General features: G+C 58.8%; 1 protein-coding gene across 1 annotated transcript; it reads left to right on the top strand.

Annotated features, from left to right (window-relative positions):
- Positions 1–8056: 8056 nt before the first annotated feature.
- YTHDF1 (YTH N6-methyladenosine RNA binding protein F1) lies at positions 8057–22720 on the top strand. The gene is made up of 5 exons (XM_030841487.3): positions 8057–8355; positions 8617–8641; positions 9679–9758; positions 16852–18372; positions 21449–22720. The coding sequence occupies exons 1-5, from the start codon at positions 8329–8331 to the stop codon at positions 21473–21475; spliced, it is 1680 nt and encodes a 559-aa protein (XP_030697347.1). The 5' UTR covers positions 8057–8328; the 3' UTR covers positions 21476–22720.
- The last annotated feature ends 204 nt before the right edge of the window (positions 22721–22924 follow it).

Below are 22924 nucleotides of genomic sequence, written 5' to 3'. Positions count from 1 at the left end.
CGAGGGGCGCTCGGGCAACTGGAAGGCCGGGTCTCCCCGGAGAGCGTCCTGGGGGCAGGTGGAGACGGATGGGCCCCAGCTGGGACCTCCCAGTGAGCCGCCTTGGGACCCCCGCTCCTTGCCCTCTCTTCTCCGGTTCCCCAACCTGTGCAGAAACACTGTGACCTCTGCCACTCCAACAAACCGCAGGTGTGCCCGTCCTGGGGCCCCTTCAGTGGGTCTCTCCGGGGACGGCCCTCTGCCCCGCCCTACCCGCACCCTTTGGTGGCCGGGGACAAGGACAAGGGTCCCCGGGTACTGGGTCTCCAGCTGCTCCTATCTCAGGAGGGAAACCGCAGCCCCCAGGTTTGCTCTGAATCCTCTGGACCTGGGGACTGGCTGGCTCAGAGGACCCTCTGAGGTGGCCCTGGCAGCAGGGGCGGTGTCCCCTGGGTGCACATCTGAGGTCTACTCCCTCGGATCCTGAAATTTGGGGGTGGGGAGGGGAGAAACAGCCTCCCTCACTTCTGGAAATTCCAAACACGCATCCTCCAGGCACCACCCCACCCTGTGGTGGAGTCTCCCCGTGAAGGAGGGCCGGTGCCTGAGCTGAGGGAGCCCCGCCCCCTGCCCCCCCCCCACCTGGAAGCAGGTATTTCTGCGAGCACATCCAAGCGTGTGGCTGCACAGAGGAGGGGCTGGGAGGATCGCCCACAGAGCCGTGGGCATCTCGGAGGAGGAACAGCCTCGGCCTCTGTGCTTGTCTGTGGCCATGGCTGAAATTCTTGACACAAGGAATTATTCGTGTCTTACTTATACAGTTACATGAAAAGAAATCAGGAGCTAAAAATAACTATCATATGCTTATTCCAGAAACTTCAAGAATACTGAAAACATAAAGAAAGTAAAAGTCACCATCCGAACAGCTCTGGCACCACCAGGGCCAGTTTTCCAGAACCGACCTTGCCCGACAGCTGCTTGGGCATGGAGCTCACTGGAGCCTCACAGATTTCTTTGCAACTCTCTGTAAATCTATAATTACTTCAAAAGAAGCAACTGAAAACAGCCATCAGCCTCCCCTCCACTGGGAGCACGGCTCTTACTAGCCATCAGCCTCCCCTCCACTGGGAGCACGGCTCTTACTAGACATCAGCCTCCCCTCCACTGGGAGCACGGCTCTTACTAGCCATCAGCCTCCCCTCCACTGGGAGCACGGCTCTTACATTTCACTGTTTCCTTCCAAACGCGCCCTGTGTGTCTGCCCGTTTTCCTCACTTAATGTTATGTGCCAGTTGTTTTTTTTTTTTAATGGGCACAAACCAGGTTTTTGTTGCTGTTGTTTGTGTGTCAGTTTCTAAACATGAACGGATATCTGTCGATGCCGCCGATGGCTCACCCTGACCACCTTTGCTGTGAGTCTTTACAATGAAATCTCCCCAGGTAAGACGATGCCAGGTGGGAGACGGCAGGTAGAGGCCTCCAGGTCACCCCAATCCGTTTAAAGACAGGAGCCCAAAGATGACCCAGGGCCCCATACAATTTGCTCCTGGATTCGGACCAGATCCCCACTCTCCCGAAAAGGTTCAGAACCAGCTGGGGTTGGACAGGAATATCCTCAAATTGAGGGCTCCCTCCCTACCACACCAGGATGGGGCCTGGCCCGAGAAGGCATGACAAGAGCGGTGGGGGGCCGGACCAGCAGGATCACAGGTCCCGCCTCCCCCAGAGCCACACCCCCCGGAGGCAGCCGTTCCAACGAGCTCTGGCTTTCCTTCAGGATGGCGGGGCCAGGGCCACCTGGGCAGGTGGCTAGACCTGCTGGACTTATTCCCCTGGAATGAGGCTTCTGAGGCCCAGACCTGAGTCCGCATACAGCGGGGGAGGGGTGCTCGCCGAGCTCTGGTCCGGTCTGGGCCTCAGGGCTCCCTGCGGGCTCTGCAGTTTCCAGGAGGCTCAGTGCTCAGCCGCTGGGCCTCCTGCCCAGGCCTGGGGGCACCACAGACTCCTCTGAGATGGGGGAGTAGGGTCCCCCTCCCTCCCACACCCCCACCTCTCTTCTGGCTGAGAAAAGAGCTCCACAAGCACCCCACCCAGGGGTCTGGGAACCTGGCTGGCACAGGGACACCCCGACCTGTGTCCGCAGAGCAAGGATTCCAGGTGACCACAGGGTGCCAGGTGAGCACAGCAGAGCAGGCGCGGGCTGAGGGCCTGGGGAGGGCGGGGCAGAGCACCTGGGGCTGGGATCCACACCCCAACCCTATCCTCAGCACCGGCTCCTGCCGTGTCCACAGAGACATCCCCCTCAGAGCCTCTGCAGACAGACCCTGCCTGGAGGCCTGAGCTCCACCTGGGACCCCACTTGCTGACAATGACGAGGACCCGTCCTTCCAGCCACGAGCGGGAGTCAGACGAAGTACAGGCTGGGTGCAACCGGCACTGCCTTTGGGCACAGACAGACCAAGGCGGTCGCGTGGGCTGGGGGGAGCCACGTCTGCTGCGGTTCTGGGGGTGGGGTCCTTAGAGCCTAGGACGGTGCCTGGGCCAGAGTATCATAAAGATCTGTGGAAAGGAGAGCGAGAGGGGCGGAGGGAGAGGGAAAGGATGGCTTTTAAAATTCACCCTTAGAGAAGGATGTTCTATACTACGCCACCTCCACCCCTGAGGCTGGAGTGGGGCCCCCAGAGCCGACCCTGAAACCAAGACTGGAGTGGAAGAGCTTTATTTGGGGGTCACGGCAGGAAACAGCCAGAGAGGGTGGGCAAGGCGCCGATGTTGGGGGTGCTCCTGAGGGTCCTTGCTGTGAGCACCCCTGCTGGGGGCCTTGGATTCTGCGGATCCCCAGCAGCTGGGCCAGGCTCTGGCTCCGGGCTTGTGACCAGAGCCGAGGGCAGAGCCGCAAGAGGCCAGAAGGGGGCGCGTGGGGAGAGCGAGCACCAGAGCGGCCGGCCCCCTCCTGGGCATCTCCCCGCTGGCTGAGGCTGGACCCGCCTGCGCGCCGTTGTCGCCTGGACCGCAGCTTCGGCGCTGCCTTTGCACCCCAGTCTGCATCACCTGGGCTTGTTAGATCAGATGATTTCCTGGGCATGCATGGCCCCAGGCCCGGCAGGATGATTGGCTGGTCCCTGAAGAGGATTCGGCACAGCTAGCCTGACTCTTTCCTGCCCCTTCCCAAGCCCAGGTACCCCTTGAAGCTGAGCTGGGAGGTTCGGGGGACCTCAGACTGGAATTATGGCCCGGGGAAGGGAAAGGAGGGAAGGCTGAACAGTGGCCTTCTGTTCTCAGTCCCGCAAAGTCCAGAATGTCCACTGAGTGACCACCGACAGCTCCTGCACTCACAGCTCAGCAGCCCGGGAAGCATCGCATCCCTGGGGACCCAGCTGCTGTCTTGGGCTGGGGCTCACAGGCTCTGAGTGGGCCAGGTGAGGCGCCCACCCCAGCCAGAGTTTAGCGGGACGTGTCGCCGGACAGAGGGGGATGATGCTGGCATGCAAAGAGACAGCGGGTGAGCCGTGCGGAGAGCCTTGCCCGTCCCAGGACAGTCGCTGCAGGCCCTGGGCTCCCCTCCTCCCATAGGAGGGCTGTGCTGTCCGGCGCCATTCTCCTTACCTGCCCCCAGGACCCCTCCCGGTGCCGGGCCCCTCTCCAGGGCTGGCCCTGCTCGCCCTTATTCCCGCCCCGCCCACCTACCCTCCCCAGGCACCTGGCCCAGGCATCGAGGCCCCTCCCCTTCCAGGCCACACGCAGCCCTTGATACATCCTGCATGGTCTTGTCACCCTGGTCCCTCTGCCCCTTCTCCTAGTGCTGCCACGCTGCTGCTGGGGCCCCCGATCTTCGTGGACCTCTAGCGGAGAGTCCCTGTGGCGTCCTGGGGCCTCACGGCATCCGACCTGCACTGCGGTGAGCTGGTGCTTGGGGGTTAAAGCTCTGTGGTCACCACCTCGACGTTCTTAGTACTTCGTCTTTGAACGTGCGTTTTGTAAAGTACCTTCCGGTGGGACAAAGGGGCGCGTGGCAGGGGCTTGGGGCCCCCCGACACCCCTTCCCCTAGGGCCGGTTCCTGGCCGCCCACTTCCCTGTCCCCCAGCCAGTGACCATCACTGACGCTTGCCCCAGCGGGGGTCTAGGGGTGAACACAGAGGAACACTGATGGACAGGGATGGGCCCCAGGTGTCTACGACAGTCTGTGTTCCTCTGTGAGAGCCCCTGACGTTAACCAGCAAATCATAGTGACTGCTGCCACAGGTCCGAGAGACGCGGAGGGCAGGGAGGCAAGGCCTCTTCCTGCTTCTGGAACAAGGCCCCAGGTTTGCAGCCTGCACTGTGGTGGCCCCGCTGCGCCGGGAGCTCACCTGCATCCTCTCACTGCCAAGGTCGATGTCCCCCGAGTTGAACGAAGCTGCAGAGCGACTCAATCCCTGCTGTCGTTTCAACCCCCCGGCAGGGTGCGTCCCGCTCCCACAGCTGTGAGACATCCGGGCCCCAAACCCCCTGGCACTGTCTCTGGGGACAGATGGTGGTTCGCTGCTGAGGCCGAAGGTGCCCTTGACCAGGTGGAGCTCAGACACAAGTGCAGCTTCTGGAGAAGCAGGGTGGGAGCTGACAGGCATGACCGGCACGGGCCAGGGGTGCTGCAGGGCCCCCGGGGAAGCGGCAGGGCCCAGGGGTGCCTCCAGCCGGCCCCAGACTAGCTGTGCGGTCTGGGCAAGCTTTCTCTTCTGGGAGGCTTACCAGCTCCAGGAACCCAGAGCTGCTTCTATCTCACCAGTTTGCTCTCTACCTGTTAGATGGTTCACCTCCCCTACACCGAGCTGTCTTCCCAGCACTCAGCAGTGGACACGGGCATGGCCCGGGCTGCAGGAGCTCCTCTCCCAGTGGGTGGGCAGTCAGCTCTGCGCCCTGGCTCCCAGGCCTAGCTGGCGAGGCTCTGCCTGTCCTGAGCCTCAGTTCTGGGATGGGCCCCAGAGGCCTTCCCCAGGTCAGGCTGGCACGCCTCCTGGCTCCATCTGAGCTCTGATCCAAGGTGCCCTGTTTACCCCCCATCTCTCTCCCCTCTGGGTCGTGGGGCAGCATGAGGTGCATCCTCTGCCCTTGAACCTTCCCCTCAATGAACGATCAAGCGATCAGCATTTTGCAGGCTGTGAAGCATCCCCCCACCTCAGGGGCTCTGTGGGGTAGGGACCGCCTGTACCCCCAGAACCCCACACATGCAGAGCACACAGTAGTGCTCAATGAACACTTACGGAATTAGTGACCCAATGAGACACTTACGGAGGGACAGTTTCAAAACCGTAAAGTGCTGTAAATTACAGGAGGCACGTCAAGGTTACTCCTGAGCTGGGGAGCAGGGAAGCCCGAGAAAGTGAGCAGGTCTGTGGCGTATGAAGCAGCTCCAGAGAAAGTGCAGAGGGGGTGGTTTCTGGAAGGAGGCCATTGATTAAGGATGAGCCCTGAGAGTTTAGGTGAGAAAGGGACCGGGGAGGGGCTGACGCCAGCACGAGCACCTCTATCACCCCTCGGGTGGCCAGGTGTCTTTGTTTGCAGGCCCCCGGAGGCCAGCTGTTGGGTGAGCCCTGTCCAACCCCCAGGGGGCAGTTTGCTCCAGCCAGGTGGTCACCTGAACTCAGGGCCAGCACCCTTTAGGCCCCACTCCCAGCTCGGCAGAAGGTCTCCCTGCTGGTGCATCCAGAGGCCTCTCTTGGGGGTCCCCTGCCGGATCTAACATCACGCAGGTGGCCAATGGGTGTGCTCTCTGACCCAGTGATCTGCCTGCAGGAACCTCCCTCTAGGTGTCCCTGCACTGGTGTGCACGTGCATCAGGGGCAGCGAGGCTGGGACAGCCTGGGAAGGACCTTCTGCCTCCCACCTTGTACCTTTCAGTACATAGATGAGGTGTTCTTGGTTTGTTTGTTCGTCTTTTTGGCCGTGCCACGTGGCTCCTGGGATCTTAGTTCCCCGACCAGGGATAGAACCCGGGGCCATGGCAGTGAAAGTGCTGAGTCCCAACCACTGGACTACTGGGGAAGTCCTAGATGAGGTTTTTCACCACGTGCTTACGTGCCTGTGAAACCAATAGAAAATCAAACCTCTTTAAATCGATGTTGGAAATGTTTAGACAATCCCACCCCAGCTGCGTACAGCAGGGAGGGGGTGCCTGAGGGTGGAAGGCCCCGGATGGGGTGGGCTCCCTCTGTCACTGGACACACCTGGCAGGAGACCCCTGAGCTACGTGCCTGCATGGACCCGGCTCCTCCTCAAAGCTGAAGGGTGACCAGGGGTCAGGTGGGGGAGGGCAGGAGCAGAGTGTTCTGGGCAGTGGGGAGAGCCCGTTGGTCCCAGCACAGACCCAGGGCCGGGCAACCCTTGCCTCAGAGGTCCCCGTGCTGCTCCAAAGCCTGAGCTGATCAGTGTCACATGAGTCTCCCACACCCCCTCCCTGTGCCAGGAGCCGGGGCAGTTTCTCCCATTCCCTTCACGGCTGGACCATGGCAGTGACCCTCTGCAGTAAAAGGAAGCTCAGCTCCACACTCCGTGACTCCACCCTTCCTGTGTCCTCAGGCCTGGCAGAGGAAAGGCTTCCCCGGGGCTGGTCTGGGAGCCTCAGCCCCTTGCGCTGGGCCCACAGAGTCCCCACCTTGGGCCTCTGGGGGCCTATGCTCCCTGCTCTGAGCGGCCCTCACACCCCCCTCTCCCTGAGATCAGTGAGGACCACTGCCAGATTTCCCAGCTGGCAGGGTGGCAGCCCGGGGTGGGCCCAGGTGGTGGCTATCAGATCCTGCCTGCCCCTTCCCTGGCCAGCAGGCCTGTGTGGCCATACCTCCGCAGGCCTCTGGTTTCCAGGGCTACTCCTTCCACTGCTCAGCCCCTGTAACTCACCTCCAAATTTTTCAGTTGACATTATTTGTGATCCCTGTACTGGTTGAATAGTGTCCCCCCAGATTCCTGTCCAAAGGATACCTGTGAGTGTGACCTTATTTGAAAGTAGGGTCTCTGTAGATAGAATGAAGTTAAGATGAGGTCATAAGGCTCACCTTGACTAAGGCGGCCCTAAATCCGATGATGGTGTCCTTATAAGCGGAGGAAGACTCAGAGGCAGAACACAGGGAGAAGGCCATGTGTTGACAGAGGCAGAGAGCCGGCATTCCAGGCCTTCAACCTTCAGCAGGTCTGGGCCTTGCGAAGATGTTACACCTGCCAGAGCCAGAAAAGAAGAAAAGAGACCCACCTGGAAGCCATGTTGGGGAGTGGCCGAAGGGGCGCGGGAGCCCCGGGGAGCAGCCAGGCCGGGGGCCTGGTGTGGGGTGGGCTGGGAGTGAGTGGGGAGAGAGAAGTGGTCTCCCTGCAGGAAGGTGGAGCCAGGAAGGGGCTGTCCATCTCTGAGGAGAGACCAAAAGGCACCTAGCAGGTCCTGGACTAGGGCAAAGTGCGGGGATGAACTCTTTTCCTCCCTGTGGTCAAGAATCTAACATGCAACTATGATTATAAACTGGGGAACCCCTTGGAGACCCAAGAGAGCGCTCACACAGCAGCACCCTCGGGGAACCTCGAGTCGAAGGCTACGCGGGGACAGAGGCTGCAGAAGCCCAGGAGGAGCTGCCCCGAGGACCGCAAAGCTCAGAGCCTGGGCGCCCCTCCAGGGGTTGTTGGAGGGGCGTTTGGGGGAGAGCTGCGGGGTAGAGTGGACTGCAGCCTGGCTATAAGTGGCTTTCGGTGGGTGGCCGCACTCGCTGGCTCGAGTTTCTTCACATCTGGAGAACCAGCGCGGTGGTGCCACCAGGTTCACAACCTGCACCAGTCTGCGCCTGCACGCCACGCGGCAGCAGCATCATCGCCCCCGCTGCGCCTGCTGGCGCGAGGTCCGACAGATGCACACCTGCTGGGCGGTCCCCGCGGCGCCACTGGACACGCCCATGTGACTGCCCAGGCTCGCCCCGCCCTGCCGCGCGAGACTGGGACCCGGGTGTGAGATCCATCCCGCCGGGCGGCGACGCGCAGGCGCGGCGCGTGGCGGCTCGTCGACCTCCCGGCCTGCCCCGCGTTCGCTGACGTCGCGCAGCCTCGTCCTCGCTGCCGCCTCCGCCACCGTAGTCGCCGCTGCTGTCGCCGCCGCTGCAGCTGCCGCCGCCGCCGCCGTTGCCGCCATTGAAGTCTGCGCCTCGTCAGTGCGTCTCGTCCCGCGCCCGCCCGCGAGCGGCCCGCGCGCCCAGCCACCGGCGCCGCCGCCCGGACGGCGCCCGGGGAGGAGGCGGCGGGCCCGGGGCCGCGAGAGCGCGGGTGACAGGCCCGGCCTCGCGGGGAGGCCCGAGCCGGCGGGCGCCCCGGCCCCGCACCGCGCCGGCTGTTCATGAAGCATGTCGGCCACCAGCGTGGACCCCCAGGTAGCGGTGGGGCCGGGGTCGCGGGGCCGGGCGCCGGGGTCGCGGGGTCCGCTCGCGGAGCGGGAACGCGGGGGCCGGGGTCGCGGGGCCCGGGTCGGGGTCGCGGGGTCGGCGTCGCGGGGCTGGGCCGACGTCGCCCGGGACCGCGGGCCCTTTGGGGCCGGAGCGCGCCGCCCGCCGGGAGGGGTTCTCATGGGTAATTTTGTGTTCCCCTCTCCCCTGGTGCTGTCCGCTCGCGCGTCTGGGCCTGCGGCGAAGCAGAGAACAAAAGGGCAAGATAATAAAGGTGAGCGGAGTCCGGATGGCGGTGCGGGCCGGGAGCGGAGGGGGCGGCGCTCGCCTAGAGCTCGGCGCGCGTGTTGGGGGAGGAGAGGTCTTGGAAGCGGCAGCCAGAACCGCGGAGTTTTTCTCCCTCTTCTTTGGGGAGACGAAACCTTAGGCTGTGATATTGGGGGAGACGTAACAGGTCGGAAGCAGGGAGTTTTCAAGGAGAAGCAAGCAAATCGGTGGTGAGAGTAACTCCATCTCTCCCTCCCACGGCAGGCTGGTTGATTGGGGTGGGGGAAGGGAAGGAGGCCGGGGGCCCAGCGACCTGCCTGTCTGCGGCCCCAGGTGTGGGGCTGGCCCTGGGGCGGCTGCTGGCCCTTGGCCCTGTACGCTGGCGCCTTACCCCAGTCTTTTGAGCCTCTTGGGATGCTCTGGCTTGGGGTCCACCCCCAAAACTCCGTCTTGGGAGAACTGGTGTCGCTTCATGTTTACTCCGAAGACTGTTTTGAACCAGTGTGTGTGTTACTCGGGTGTAACCAAATACGGTTATCATGTTTGGAGATTGGAGAAGGCCCAGCACTTATTTACCTTCCCCTTCTTTTCCTGGCTGAGCGTGGTGACAGTGGAAAATAAGAGCACAGCCAGATACCAGTTAAGAAGCGTCGCTCAGCTGCAGCTTCCCAGCTTTGCTGCCCACATAGCCAGGCTTTAGGAAGCACCGTTCTCTGTCTGGCAGACATAGATCTCAGCCCACATCATCTTTACCAAAACCTGGTTACGAGTTCCTTGCAGTATTTTGTCTGCACCTATATTTTGTCAATATCTACCAAAGTACGATTAATTTTTATCAGAAACGTAACCTAAGTTATTGAAAGTTTTGTATCAGCTTTCTAATTAGTTGTGTAAGTATCAGTTTTGTAATGTCTGTGCCCATTTTTAAGTAAAAGTGATTTATAGTAGAAGTTGATGGGTATAAACTTGACTATCTTTAATTTCTGTGATTAAAAGGAACTTTAAAAAAATTCAAAGGTAATATTTTGCAACTTCTCATTCTAGTACAAAATGGTTCTTTGCATCAGAAGGATACAGTTCATGACAATGACTTTGAGCCCTACCTTTCTGGACAGTCAAACCAGGTGAGTTTGTTTTTTTATTTTTTAACATTTTTACATTTATTTTGACTGAGGTTTGTAATAAACCTTTATTAGCATATTTCTGACTTTATTACCCTAAACAACAGAGAAGCAGACTATAAAGTACTAGAAATAAAGGAAGAGGCTGACAAAGGCTTATATTGAAGAGCAGCTTCACGTTGAAGGTGGGGCATGCGTGCGGGGAAGCTGGTTTTCTCTCTGGAGGAAATGGTGTCCCACGCGCCTGGCAGGCACGCGGGATTCTCGTCGGCCTCAGCACTGGTGGGTGAGTGATGCACTGCGTTAGACAGAGCGGGGGTGTGCGGAGTTCTCTGAAGTTTTCCGGGGACTGTTTTTAGCTCTGGATGATTGGACGTTTGGTCTCGAGCAGCTAGAGCAGGACTCTGGAGTGAGACTGCGGCCTTGGGCTCTTCACACCGCTGCTGACTGTGGCGCTTCTTCGATGGCTTGCCCCCTCTGCTTGCTTCCTCTTAGGACAGTTGGAAGAGGCGGCTCCTGATAGGGTTGTGGGGAGGGTGAGACTAGCTGGTGCCCAGAGAGCTCAAGGCGGCACCTGAGTGAGATGTAGCCACCTGTTCTCTCAGGTGTCGCAGGCTTTCTCAGCCTTGGCACTAAGGGGGTTGGGGACAGAAACGCTCGCTGTTTGGGGGGCCTTGTAGGATGTTGAGCAGCGTCCCTGGCCTTCATCCGTGAGCTGTCATTAGTATTTGCGTACCACCCTCCGCATAACAACCAAAAACGCCTCAGCAAACATCTGCTGGGGGGCTAAACTGTCCTGGTTAAAACCACTGGGCTAGTTGGAGTTGAGGTTTAAGCAAAAGATCTGCCGCTTTTAAAATGCACAGTGTATGTTCGCTTTAGAGCAAAGTCAGGCTCTGCCTCTTCCCTGTGGGATGAAGCTAGTCTGCCCTTCTGTAGAACGTCTTAGAACTTTTCTCCATTCTTCTCCTCCTGCTGCACTTGGCAAGTCAGCAGCTGAGGAGCCTGAGAGACCCTGTTCAGGGGGCCCCCTGAGGGCCCACCCCTCCTCTGGGCAGGACAAGGGGCTGCTCAGTGACGGGCTTTCAGCCAGAGGTGATGGCAGGAAGTTAAGTGGACTTACTTATTTCTCTTACGTGATTTGCTCTAGCAGGTGTTGTGTGTGGATTTTAACCAGAATTTCAAGGGAGGGGGTCGCTTCACTTGGAATCTTTTTTTATAAGGTAGGAGCTTTTGATACTCAGGAGGATGTCTTTAAAAGTGGAGTAGATGACTTTCTGATGTCAGGGGAGTAGTGCCAGCTGGCTCGCGCTGGAGACGCCGCGTGGAGGCACCGTGGTGGGTTGGTGCTATCAGTGGACAGCCTTAAAACATCCTCTTCATCTTGTGTGTTAAAATGTGTACTTGTCGCAAGATGATTAATCAGCACATCCCCTAGGAGTGAATTTATTGAGAAAACTCTTAATTGAGAACAGACCTTCCAGAAATGCCCAGTTGTTGCAGAGTGTAGGAAGCGTGCGACACGGGAGGGCTCTTAGATCCTAGTTTTCCCGGCCTTTTCGTCGTACGGATGAGGAACCTGAAGGCCAGAGAGGCTCTGCTGTGCCTGGTGGCAGAGCCAGGCTGTGGACTGAGGGTCGGCACCTCTCACCCAAGTGTGCAGCGGGATCCTTTGGTCCTGTGTTCGCCACTCGTTTCTTCACGTGGGCTGTGATGCAGTCAAGGGTCCCTTGAGATTGTCACTGCCTCTAGGTGTGGCCTCTGCCGTGACATCCAGCCCAGACTGCTAGTGAGGAAGCCGGAGCGGAGGTTGGTGTGGCAGGAAGCAGTGAGCGCACACTTCCTGTCTGTCCCCTTAGCCTTTACTGAGGTGGTGTTGACGTGAGATGAACTGCCCGTGTTTAAAGAGGACGGTTTCATATGTGGCCTTTCCCTGGTACGCATGCGCACCTGTGGAGCCGTCACCGCGGTGGAGGTCGTGGGCGTATCCGTCAGCCCTGGGCTGCTTTCTTACCTTTCTTAACCCAGCTGTGGTTTGTAGTAGCCGGTTGGAGACACTCTGGTGTTCTGATTTGTGACGCCTTAGCGCTTCGGAAGACTTGGAAAGCATTTAAAAGCGTGCCTTTCCGTTAGCTGACTTGTACCACGCTCGGGGTGGGTGCGCTTCCCTCAGAAAGGCCTGGGGACCCTGCCCTCGCTGTGTGTTTTCCTTCCTAGTGGCACCCCGGAGCATCCTTACGTAGCAGACTTGAACTACACTTCAGTCAGCTGTTTGGACACGATGGGGGGAGAGGAAGCACGGGGGGGCGGTGGGGGCCCAGGGGCGAGGGTGTGGGGCTCTGACGCTGCTGGCTTGTCCTGACTTCGCCCTCTTAAGGGCCGGCCTGCTTTCTCGTTCTCTGTTTTTTTCTTTGAAAGGTAAGGAAAGACTGCAAGGACCCAGAAAGTTCCTGCTCAGAGTTTTGGAGACAGCGCCTCTGAGTTTGGTGTAGGTGCTGCTGGCCAGATGCCAGGCCGAGCGTGTGGACGGAGAGGTTACCGGGGATTCTGCGTCTCCACTCAAGCACTCAGTTGTCGACAGCCTTGTCAGCGTGCCCGGTCACGTCTGACGTAGACAGAAAGGAGAAAAGTCAACTTTTTCGTTTTTCCTCTTTAATAATTCAGCTGTGTTCTAAGTGTACTGAGAAGCATTCGCCTTTTAGGAATGTTGTATAAATTTACTCGTTTCAGGTTCTAGGGCTGATCATTTGTAGTTGCTTTAAGCCGTGCTGTTGATCGAGTCCTCTGATGAGATGTGGGTAGAGCTGCCCGGAGTGCTGTGGGGTGTTCGCCACTTGAGGGTCAGTGTGGCATCTCTTCGAGACCTCGTGTCCACTGTCTCTCACGTGCCGTCCGTCCTGCGTGGTCGAGCTGACAGTTACGCCTCTCTGCTCTCTTGGCAAGAAGCTCCTGTCTGGCCACCCTGAAGGCTCCTTCCTTGGAAATGGTGCTCAGCTGTCACCCAGTGTTTCTGTCAGGTTTGGGGGCGTTTCCCCCAGCGGCACAAAGCTGGACGCACCGACGCCTTCTCGCAGCGCCTGCGCCGTGCAGAGAGCCTGGAGGAGCTCAGCCCGCGCCTTCCTGCTGCTCCACAGTGGCTCCGGGGGCCTGGGTGGGGGTCAGGGGGAGCACTTGGTCATGGGCACTGGTTGCCAGTGGCTGCGTCTGGGAGCCGGGGGCGTCCTTCAGACGCGGCGATGGTGCCGCCGAGTGGCATCGGGACACACTGCTCACCGCTGTGAAGCTGCTCAGAGCCGCGCACCTCAAGGGGGGAGACAAGCGCAGAATTGTGTGGGTGTCGGAAGCCATGGTCTCCTCTGACCTGACCTGCAGCCTGAAGCCCAGGAAAAGCGAGCGGCCAGCCGCACCCCAGGATCTTCCCCAGGAGCTGTGGGCGTGGGGGGCCTGCTCTCAGCCCTGGGTCACTTTGTCACTGCTTTCACAATTGCCCTTGGTACCTCCCCTCTTGCATAGTTTATTCCAGCCCCCTGCATCCCCCACGTAAATGCTTCTCAGCGTACGAGGTGTTCCATGTGCCTTGGCGTCTGAAGCCTTGGGCTTTCCGTTTCTCCCTCCAATCCCTCTTCTTGGTCACTGTAATGGCTGAGTCACTTTATTGTTTGTGAACCTTAAAGCATTTGAGTAATTTCAGAACTTCTCAGAAAAATGGATACAGGAATCAAACGTTCCAACTTTCAAGCAGGTGGTTTTGGTCATTGAGCATGAGGGTTTTTTATAAAACTGGTTAAGTTTTGTTTTAAGTACAAAAAACTTAATTATAGAATAGGTTTATGGGTTTATCGTGTCTTACTGTTTGGTTTTTCAAAGAAAGTCATCTAGGGGTAAGTGTCACGACTCTTGGAGTTTATTTTGTTTGGAGTGAGTGCCCATTTTGTTCATCACTTTTGACTCGGTCACAAGGAGGCACCCTGAAAGTCCAACGCTTGGGGGTGTCTTTTCTACTGTCACTGGACTAATTCTGCCTTGGAGACCTGTCAGCCTCCCTTTCTTGAGTCCCTAAGTTATACAAAGGCTACAGTTAGACGTGTCACACGTGAAAGTGGTCTTCGGGGGGGCGCGGTTTTACCTGCGTCGTCCTTAAAAGAGTTGGTTCCATGCTGCTCCTTTGAGTAGCCCCGCGATGCCTCTGCACAGAAGTATTAATGCACTAAGAGAAAGGGCGCGATTTGTCGTCATCCCTTTGGTTTCTGCACCCACGTCCCTGGCAGGTGAACTTGGGCCTCTTTACCTGGGCTGCACAGCTAACTAAGTAGATGGCATGTTTGCTGTCGCAGGAGCCCAGCTGGGGAGCGTGGCTCTGAAGAGCCTGAGGCCGCGGCTGGGCGGGCTTCTGAGGGGCTGGGTGTGAGTTCGAGCAGTGCCCGAACCCTGCGGTGCCCCTGGCGGCCTTGTGTTGCAGCTCTCTGAGTGGCACGGTTCAGTTTCACTGTGACTCGGGGCTGGGACAGTCAGCCTGAGCACTGCGGACAGTGGCCCGAGCCCTGGTGGCGGGGGGCGGGGCGGGGGATGCGGACCGCAGCAGGGAAGGCCCCACGGGTTCTCCTGCTGTTCCTGGCAGCTTTGCCTGTTACTCCGCTGCCTCACTCTTGGAGTTTGGAAGGAGACCCAGCAGATGTGGTAGAAGATGGGCTGCCAGTAAGGGGATGAAAATGGATTCAGTTCCCAGCACCGGAGGTCACTGCATGCAGCCTGCCGTGCACCCCGCGGCCTGGTGGGGACAGACGATGTCGGGAGGGCTCGGCCAGGGCCAGCTCGGAGCCCTGGGGATGGCGGTGCGGGTGGCACGCGGCATCTGCTTAGTAAACCACAGCTTCTTACCCTGTGAACTTGAAGTGAGGCGTCTTCGTTCCTTTTGTTGTATGAATTTAAGTGTTCAAGGGAGAGCTGCAGTCCAGGTTATTTCACGATTTTCCAGTAAAGAGCTGCAGCCTCACTGGTGCTCTCCTCGTAGTGACCTGCCTGCATTGACACGTTGTGGGAGGAGAGGGTGGAGTCCTCCCAGGGCTGCCTCCGCCTTGGTCCTGCCTGTGGCTGGGTGAAGGATTCGGGGGTGCCGGCTGGCTCACCTCCTCTTTCCCTGGACAGTCCTGGCTGGAGGTGGCTGAGAACTGCCCATCTGCACGATGGGGTCTGTGTGACCAGGGTGTTGGGCTTCTCCATTAATAGTGAGGTTGGGGTGGACTTGAGGGACGTGCCGTGGTTAACACAGTGCTTGTGGTCTCACGTTTTAAGGGAAGTCCTGTTGTGCTTAAGGCTGAAGCGTGGGTCAGAAGGGAGGTGCTGGCCCCGTGGGCTCAGTGTTGCGTGGCCGTGCTCCTGTGGCTCCGGTTGGATGCGTGGCTGTGTGGTGTGGATGCCACGCAGCCCTTGGGTCCTCTCTTCTCCCGAGTGCATTCCTTGTGTGCGAGGGAGGCCGCGTTGATGTGGCCCCGCCACTGCCGAGGTGGGTGCCCAGCTGATGGGGGAGGAGAGTGCTGGCCTCCCTTCAGAAGGCTTGTCCCCATTGTGCTGTTGAGGCACCGGTGGGCGCCGAGGTCAGAGGCTGGAGGCTTCCACCCCTGGGGCTGCCCCACCTCACAGGGCAAGTCCGCCACCCTGGCCTCCCAGGGACTGACTCTCCTCAGAGCAGCCCCTCCTGCGGGCACAGGGTGGGTGGAGGCAAGCAGGGAGGTGGGGCTGGGGGGCCACAATGCGGGGGCCAGAGTCACTGAGATCCTTTCAAGGGCAGTGGCTCAGGCGGCTCCCCTGCATTCAGAGCACTGATGACGGCCACTTGTCTGGCTTTTTCTACCCCCTGAGAATCTCAAGGATTCGTGTTAACAGGCAAATAGGTATTACTCCATTTTAAAAGTGCTTCTGGAATAGTCTGCCGTCAAGTGGAGCAGCCAGCAGGAAGGAGGCGTGATTCCCGAAGCCCCAGGAATCCTACGATGGGGCAGGGGGGAGGAGGTGCCGGGGGGACCGGCGGAGGGTGCCTGGGTCAGCACATCCCGTGCTGGGCCGGGATGTGCCGAGGAACTGGCCTGTCCTCCACGGGACTTCTGGGGGCTCCGGAGAGCTACTCCCTGTTCTCATTCCAGTGAAGCAGAGCCTCCTCCAGTCACCTGGGACACCAGCCACCCTCTGCCGGCCAGGGCAGCGGGTCCTCTGACTGGATGACAGGTGCGGGGTCGGGGAGGAGGGCTCTAGCCGCCGCTCTGCTTGTAGAACTTTCTGGTTACTTGGGAGAACTATGCAGAAATCGGACCAGACATGTTTGCCCCCGCTCTTGCTTTCCTTCACAGCCTTTCTGCTCTCGGGCCCAGTTCTGACCAGGACCCCTGGGTGAGTCTCTCTCCAAGGAGACGTCTTCCCAGAACTGCTGACCCCAGGTCTAAACCCAGCCCTGGGCAGCTTTCTTGAACCCCGCCCCCCCCCAAGGGGAGGCCCTGCAGCTACTTAAACTCCTCCCAGGGGTTCCGGCCATCACACGGAGGCACATTTTCAGTAAGGGTCTCCCCGCCGTAGCCAGCTCCCCTCTGAGAGCCCCAGGAAACGGTGGGGACTGAGGGGGCCAGACCCCTTTGGGCTCAGGGGTAGGGGCGGGGCGGGAGTCCTGGGGGTCATCCAGGTGGGTCATCAGCACGCCTGTAGCCCTGAGCTCGTGGCTGCTGCCTCCTTGAAGCTTGCTCACTTGGCGCTGTGCTGTCCGTGCTGTCAGTGTCCTGCGTAAGCATTATTGCCAGTGGGACAGAGACCTGTTGCTCAGGCTGAGTGCCTTGAAGTGGGCCACTCTTCAAGGTGCAGTGGAGGGGTTGCTGAGAGGATTGCTTCACCTAACTTGAATCCAGATCAGTTGCAAGTGACCCTTTTGTTTGGAGTGGCCCCTGGGTCGTCTGGGCGTCGCCCTCTCTGTCCTGGCTGGGCGCGCTGGGAGGGGAGCCGGTGCTGCCCAGGCCCGTTCCCCAGCAGCCTGCGCTGAAGTAGGCGTGCTTGACGTGGCAGCGCCCCCTCCGGGTCGGGACACGCCTAACTCATCACGTGCTTGTTTCCGCAGAGTAACAGTTACCCCTCCATGGCCGACCCCTACCTGTCCAGCTATTACCCACCATCCATCGGATTTCCCTACTCCCTCAGTGAAGCGCCGTGGTCTACCGGAGGGGACCCTCCGGTCCCATACCTCACCGCCTACGGACAGCTGAGTAACGGAGACCAGCGTTTTGTGCACGATGCTGTTCTCGGGCCGCCCGGGGGCCTGGGGGGCGGCATCTATCAGCACAGGTTTAATTTTTTCCCCGAAAACCCCGCCTTCTCGGCCTGGGGGGCGAGTGGGTCTCAGGGGCAGCAGGCTCAGAGTTCAGCCTATGGGAACAGCTACACCTACCCGCCGAGCTCCCTGGGCGGCACGATCGTGGACGGACAGACAGGCTTTCACAGCGACACCCTCGACAAGGCCCCTGGAATGAATAGCCTGGAGCAGGGCATGGTGGGCCTGAAGATCGGGGATGTCACCACCTCTGCAGTCAAGACGGTGGGATCGGTCGTCAGCAGCGTGGCGATGACGGGCATCCTTTCCGGCAGCGGCGGGACGAACGTGACCATGCCGGTGTCGAAGCCGACCTCGTGGGCGGCCATCGCCAGCAAGCCCGCCAAACTGCAGCCGAAGATGAAGGCGAAGAGCGGGCCCGCCGTCGGGGGCGCGCTGCCCCCTCCGCCCATAAAGCATAACATGGACATTGGCACCTGGGACAACAAGGGGCCCGTGCCCAAGGCCCCGGCTCCGCAGCCCCAGCCGGCCCCCCAGGCGGCCCCCCAGCCCCAGCCAGCCGTGCAGCCCCTTCCCACCCAGCCTCCCCCTCCGGCCCCACCACAGCATCCGGGCCCCCAGCAGCCGCCCCAGACCCGCTGGGTCGCCCCTCGCAACAGAAGCACGGCGTTCGGGCAGAGCGGGGGGACCAGCGGCGACAGTAACTCTCCCGGGAGCGCCCAGCCCAGCGCCACCCCGAGCCCGGAGTCCCACCCCGTCCTAGAAAAACTGAAAGCCGCCCACAGCTACAACCCCAAGGAGTTTGACTGGAACCTGAAGAGCGGCCGCGTGTTCATCATCAAGAGCTACTCAGAGGATGACGTGCACCGCTCCATCAAGTACTCCCTCTGGTGCAGCACGGAGCACGGCAACCGGCGCCTGGACAGCGCCTTCCGCGCCCTCGGCAGCAAGGGGCCCGTCTACCTGCTCTTCAGCGTCAATGGCAGCGGCCACTTCTGCGGGGTGGCTGAGATGAAGTCACCCGTGGACTACGGCACCAGCGCCGGGGTCTGGTCCCAGGACAAGTGGAAGGGCAAGTTCGACGTGAAGTGGATCTTCGTCAAGGACGTGCCCAACAACCAGCTCCGGCACATCCGGCTGGAGAACAACGACAACAAGCCGGTCACCAACTCCCGTGACACCCAGGAGGTGCCCCTGGAGAAGGCGAAGCAGGTGCTGAAGATCATCGCCTCGTACAAGCACAGCACCTCCATCTTCGACGACTTCTCGCACTACGAGAAGCGCCAGGAGGAGGAGGAGGTGGTGCGCAAGGTGAGTGTGGGTCCCGGGGGTGCGGTGGGCCGCTGGCAGGGGCGGGGGACGTCTGAGTGGTCACCACCCCGGAACCTGGGGTCCTTTTCCAGTTGTTAAGAAACACTGGTGCACACACTCTTGTGAAGGACCTGCGGGTAACTTGCTCCTTTTCTCTTTGAATTATGATGTTTTCTAGAACAGTGCTTCCTAGTCTCTGTCCAGCCAGGAACACTTAGAAATACTGTTCTGTGGCCCTGGGGTGGACAGGCGGGGCTGCTGGGGCAGATACCCCACCGAGGGCCTCGCTGGGCGTTGCCCTCGGCAGCAGGGACGCTCTGGTCTAGGGCTCGCTGCTTGCTCCTCTCTCGAAAACCCAATATCCTGCAGTTTTTGGAAACCTGAGTTTGCTCGTCTAGAGAGTAGAAGGGCAGGGGAGGGGGAGGTTGGAATGCAGGCAGTTCATAACTGAAATGTGTGCGTCTAGAGTCACAGCGAAAACCCTGGGTGGGTCTCTGAGTGGGTCCCAACCTCCTGTGACAGCCCACGGAATGAGTCTGCTCTGTAGGAGATCAGGGCTCAGAGGCCTGTCAGTTGGCCCAGAAATGGGAAAAATAAGGACATTGTGACACACTTGGCAAAGCCACTTCGTTCAAGAGAGTTCGTCCTGAGATTCTTCCTGCTGTTTTGGTGTTAAAATGTTCTTTCTTTCGTGAAATGTCAGTTGATAATAGGTGGGTTTTCAACCCCTGTTCAGTCCTCTGTATTACAAAAAAAAAAAAGCGTTACCCATCTGGGAAGTTCAGTGTCCTGAGTGTTTTCCGGCAGAAAGGCTTGTAAACGGGGTGTACAGAGAACACAGTGCTGGTAGCGGTTTTAAAGTTGTACAAAACTAACAGCTCACAGTTTGCAAAACTTTGAAAGCAGGTTGGTCCCACTCTCACTCTTGGGCGGAAAGGAGAAGGGCTTATTTCCAGTTACTGCGAAATTGGGTATAAAATGAAACACCAAATTGCTGGATTTGCAGGGACAGGACGGAGATCATGCTCACGAGACTTGACGTCCCTGGTGACTGGGCGCCGGCTCTGCGTGTGTGGCGTCTTAGGTGCTGTGGCCCTGGGTTCTGCTGGTTGTGATGAGCTGAGGGGTAAACTTGTGCCCCGCCCTGGTGGGTGTTTGAAGGTGCTGGTGACCTAGAACTTGCCTCGTGATGGAGCTGGCGCGTCAGGAATGGGCGGAGGAAGGAGCAGCCCTCCCTCAGACCCTCAGGGCCCGAGGCTTCCAGGTGTTACTGCAGCGGGCTCGGCCCGCTGTCCTCTGCCGCCCAGTGTCCTCTGCCGCCGGGCTTCGCTGTGAGGCTTCCCCGGGCTGCTCCTCCCTCCCCCTGGGGCAGCGAATGCCCCAGAAGCAGGTGAGCGCCTGCGAGGAAAGGTGCGCGGGCCAGCTGGGCTGGAAGCCTTTGTCCACAGGGGTCAGCGTTCCATTAATCCATGTTCTGGAAGCCCGACCTCTTGCTGTCCTGGTGGCCTCTCTCGAGCTCGCTGGACTGTAGAGGAGTGGGGGTGGGTCTCAACGTTGCCCCAGAAACTTCCACCAGGACGCTTGTCTTCAGGGCTCGTTCTGGAGTCGGCAGCTGGCACTGCTTTCCGTGCAGGAGTTGGGTGTGTCCTTAAGAAGGACGGGTACTGAGATGAGGTTGGGAGCAGCTCCCTGAAAACCCTGAGCTTGCTGGCGAGGCCACTGCCACCAAGAAGGCCGCCCTGGACACTCTCAAGAAGTCCTTTTGTTGATCAGCTGGAGTTTGACTCCATTGCTTTGAAATGATCATGACGCTTAGAAACACGTCGTGTTGAAAGGTAAGATGTACTTGCCCTTCTGCAGGAGTGCTGGCTGTCCTGCATCTCAGCCGTCCATCTGAAAGCCAGCTGGCTCCTTAGGGAAGCACCAAGTCTTGTGGCAGCTGGGTCAGACCCAGCCCTGCAAGCCTCTGGGTTTTAAATGTAGAAACAGCCACTCCTTAGGGCGCTTAAAATAGTGCAGGTTTTAAGTGACAGAGTCAAGCTGAAGAGTCCCTCATACGACTGGACTGGCCACGGTCCGGGGTCAGCTCTGCACAGGCACGCAACTCAGTGGAAAACCGGGCAGACAGGGTTAGGAGTGCGCCGTCTCTGTTGGGTTTGCTGTGAGAAGAGGCTGTTCACAGTCTCGGGGGTGGTGGTCCTTGTAATGGTTGAAGGGAGTCGGAGCTTTGGGAGGTGCCCACGCTTGTCGGCACCACTCCAGCCGCAGCCACTTTGAACTCCAAAGAGAGGCTTGCGCTGCTCTCCAGGAGGGGCGGTAGCTGTGGTCTTCCTCGGAGGATGCAGAACACGGAGCTCCTGATCCTTCCGGTTCAGAGTTCAGGGTGGGGAGGCAGTGTTAATTCTTGGAGCTGCGGCCATCCACCCACCCAGCCCGGCTCACCCACATGCTCTGGGGCTTTTCAGGACCGTGAGACGGTTTGAAAAGCACCGCAGGTGCCCTGCCCTGGTGACGGCACAGAGGATGTGGGGGAGTCAGCGTCTTATGAACCTGAAGACACACGCGGTCCGTTTCTAGCAAAAGAGAGGGTTTTGTTTGTGTTGTACATTACACGTGTCGTGATCCCAAATGTTTGGGCGTTGCGTCATCGACCAACCCCTGTCCGGCAGTGTCCATTACCAGCTTCATCCTGCTTGAGGGGGGCAGGAGGAGGGGGACTGTTCCATGTCTCAGCTGAATCGTAAGTAGAGGCCTAGATGGCTTCCGGCAGGCAGGCAGCCGTGGGGAGGGACTGAGCTGCGGGTCACAGGCTTGTCACACACTTTGGGAAAGGTGGTCCGCTTGGTGGGAGGAAATAAACTGGCCAGGGGAGTCTTCCCTGCGCAGGTGGCCACCACGTCAGGCGGTTATCAGGCGCCCATTCCGTGTGGCCAGGACCCCGAAGCTTGGAACTGTCTTGGGCGGTGGCCCCTGCAGGGAGCCGGGTCCAGATCTGGCCACAGCACCTCGACCTGGAGGGAATTTGTCTGCGCGGCACGTTCGCTCACTGTGTTAAGCTTCTTTTCTCTTTTTACAGGAGCGGCAGAATCGAAACAAGCAGTGAGGACGAAGCAGGTTCTGTACCGTCAGACGTGGGGCTGGCGCGGTTGGAGAGTGTGTGCTCGGTGCTGTCTCTTGGCGTCGGCTCTGGCCGGCTTCGCGCAGGGCTCGACTGCTCGCATCTTTACGTTCTTTGTAGTTTATTTTTGCCCAGATGATCTGCATTTGTTTGTATTTTTTCTATGTATTACAGTATTGTAGAACTCACCAATAAAGGACTATGTTTTCTTCAGCTCATCAGTCACACTGACCTAATGTGAAATATAAGTATCCTTAAAAACAAAAACCTAATCCATCCCAAAGATCTATTATTATTATTATTGGTGAAAATTATGTTCTTATGTTCACGGTCATTTAATATCTTTACGTGAGACTTCTTGTCTCTCACCCCTTTTGCTTTAATAGCGAGCGTAAGAACCCGTGCGTCGTCCGGCATTTAGCGTGTTCTGTTCAAGGGCTTCCCTTCAGGATATGCCGAAGTCACAGGCTGATGACCGCCTCGTCAGCCGCTTTGCCATTTCGTCTGTTACCTGTCGTCTGAATGCTGATCTGCCCGTTTGATTTCTACTGGACAGAAGGATAAATTCCAGTCTCCCCAGTTTGGTGAACCTGCTGTTTCCTGGGAACACGGGTCTTGCACAGCCGTGCGCGCCCGGCGGCTGCTCTGCTCCTACTCAGGCGGTGACCACAGGCCCGCGTGCGGAGGCCTTCCTCGTTGTGTGCAGGCCGTTCGCTCCCCCTTTTCTTCACTGGAGAGTCCTAATGCCGTTTCACGTTTTTATGCCAATAATGCTAAGCTTTAAACCTGGGATCTGGTAGTCCAGACGGTGTGATGGGTGATGCCACCGATTGTAAATTTCAGCGTGCGTGTCTAGTTTTTTTCCTGTTGAATGGGTACAAAAAAGCAAACAAACAGAAAACCTTTTAGAAACTGAATTTGCTGTCGTGTCTTGTGGGACGAGGGGCCTCCGAAGCACTCGCCACGGGAGTTCGAGCATGAAAGCGGTGTGCACGCCTGCCTGGCGCCCCGCACACGAGCCGGGCAGAGCCTCCCGTGCGGAGCGCAGGTGCTCTCTGAAAGCTGTACTCGCCAGGCCCTCCGAGTTACAGTTTAAGCCGTTTTATCTAGACTTGTAGTTAGAACATGTCACTTTCTCTGAACTGTTATTGCCTGTACGGAGTCACAGACGACATCGGATAACTTCCTCTAGGAGAATACAAGCCTTAATAAACAATACCTATTTAGCAAGTCTGCAGTCACTTCATTCTTCACCCCGTTTTACCGGTTAATGTTTTTGTTTGTTTTTTGCTGTACGCGGGCCCCTCACTGTTGTGGCCTCTCCTGTTGCGGAGCGCAGGCTCCAGACGCGCAGGCTCAGCGGCCATGGCTCACGGGCCCAGCCGCTCCGCGGCATGTGGGATCCTCCCGGACCGGGGCACGAACCCGTGTCCC

Source organism: Globicephala melas, chromosome 15 (genome assembly GCF_963455315.2).
Source record: "Globicephala melas chromosome 15, mGloMel1.2, whole genome shotgun sequence".
Lineage (NCBI taxonomy): Eukaryota > Metazoa > Chordata > Mammalia > Artiodactyla > Delphinidae > Globicephala > Globicephala melas.
The sequence above is the reverse complement of the archived record's forward strand: the minus strand, read 5'-3'. Positions and strand labels throughout refer to the sequence as shown.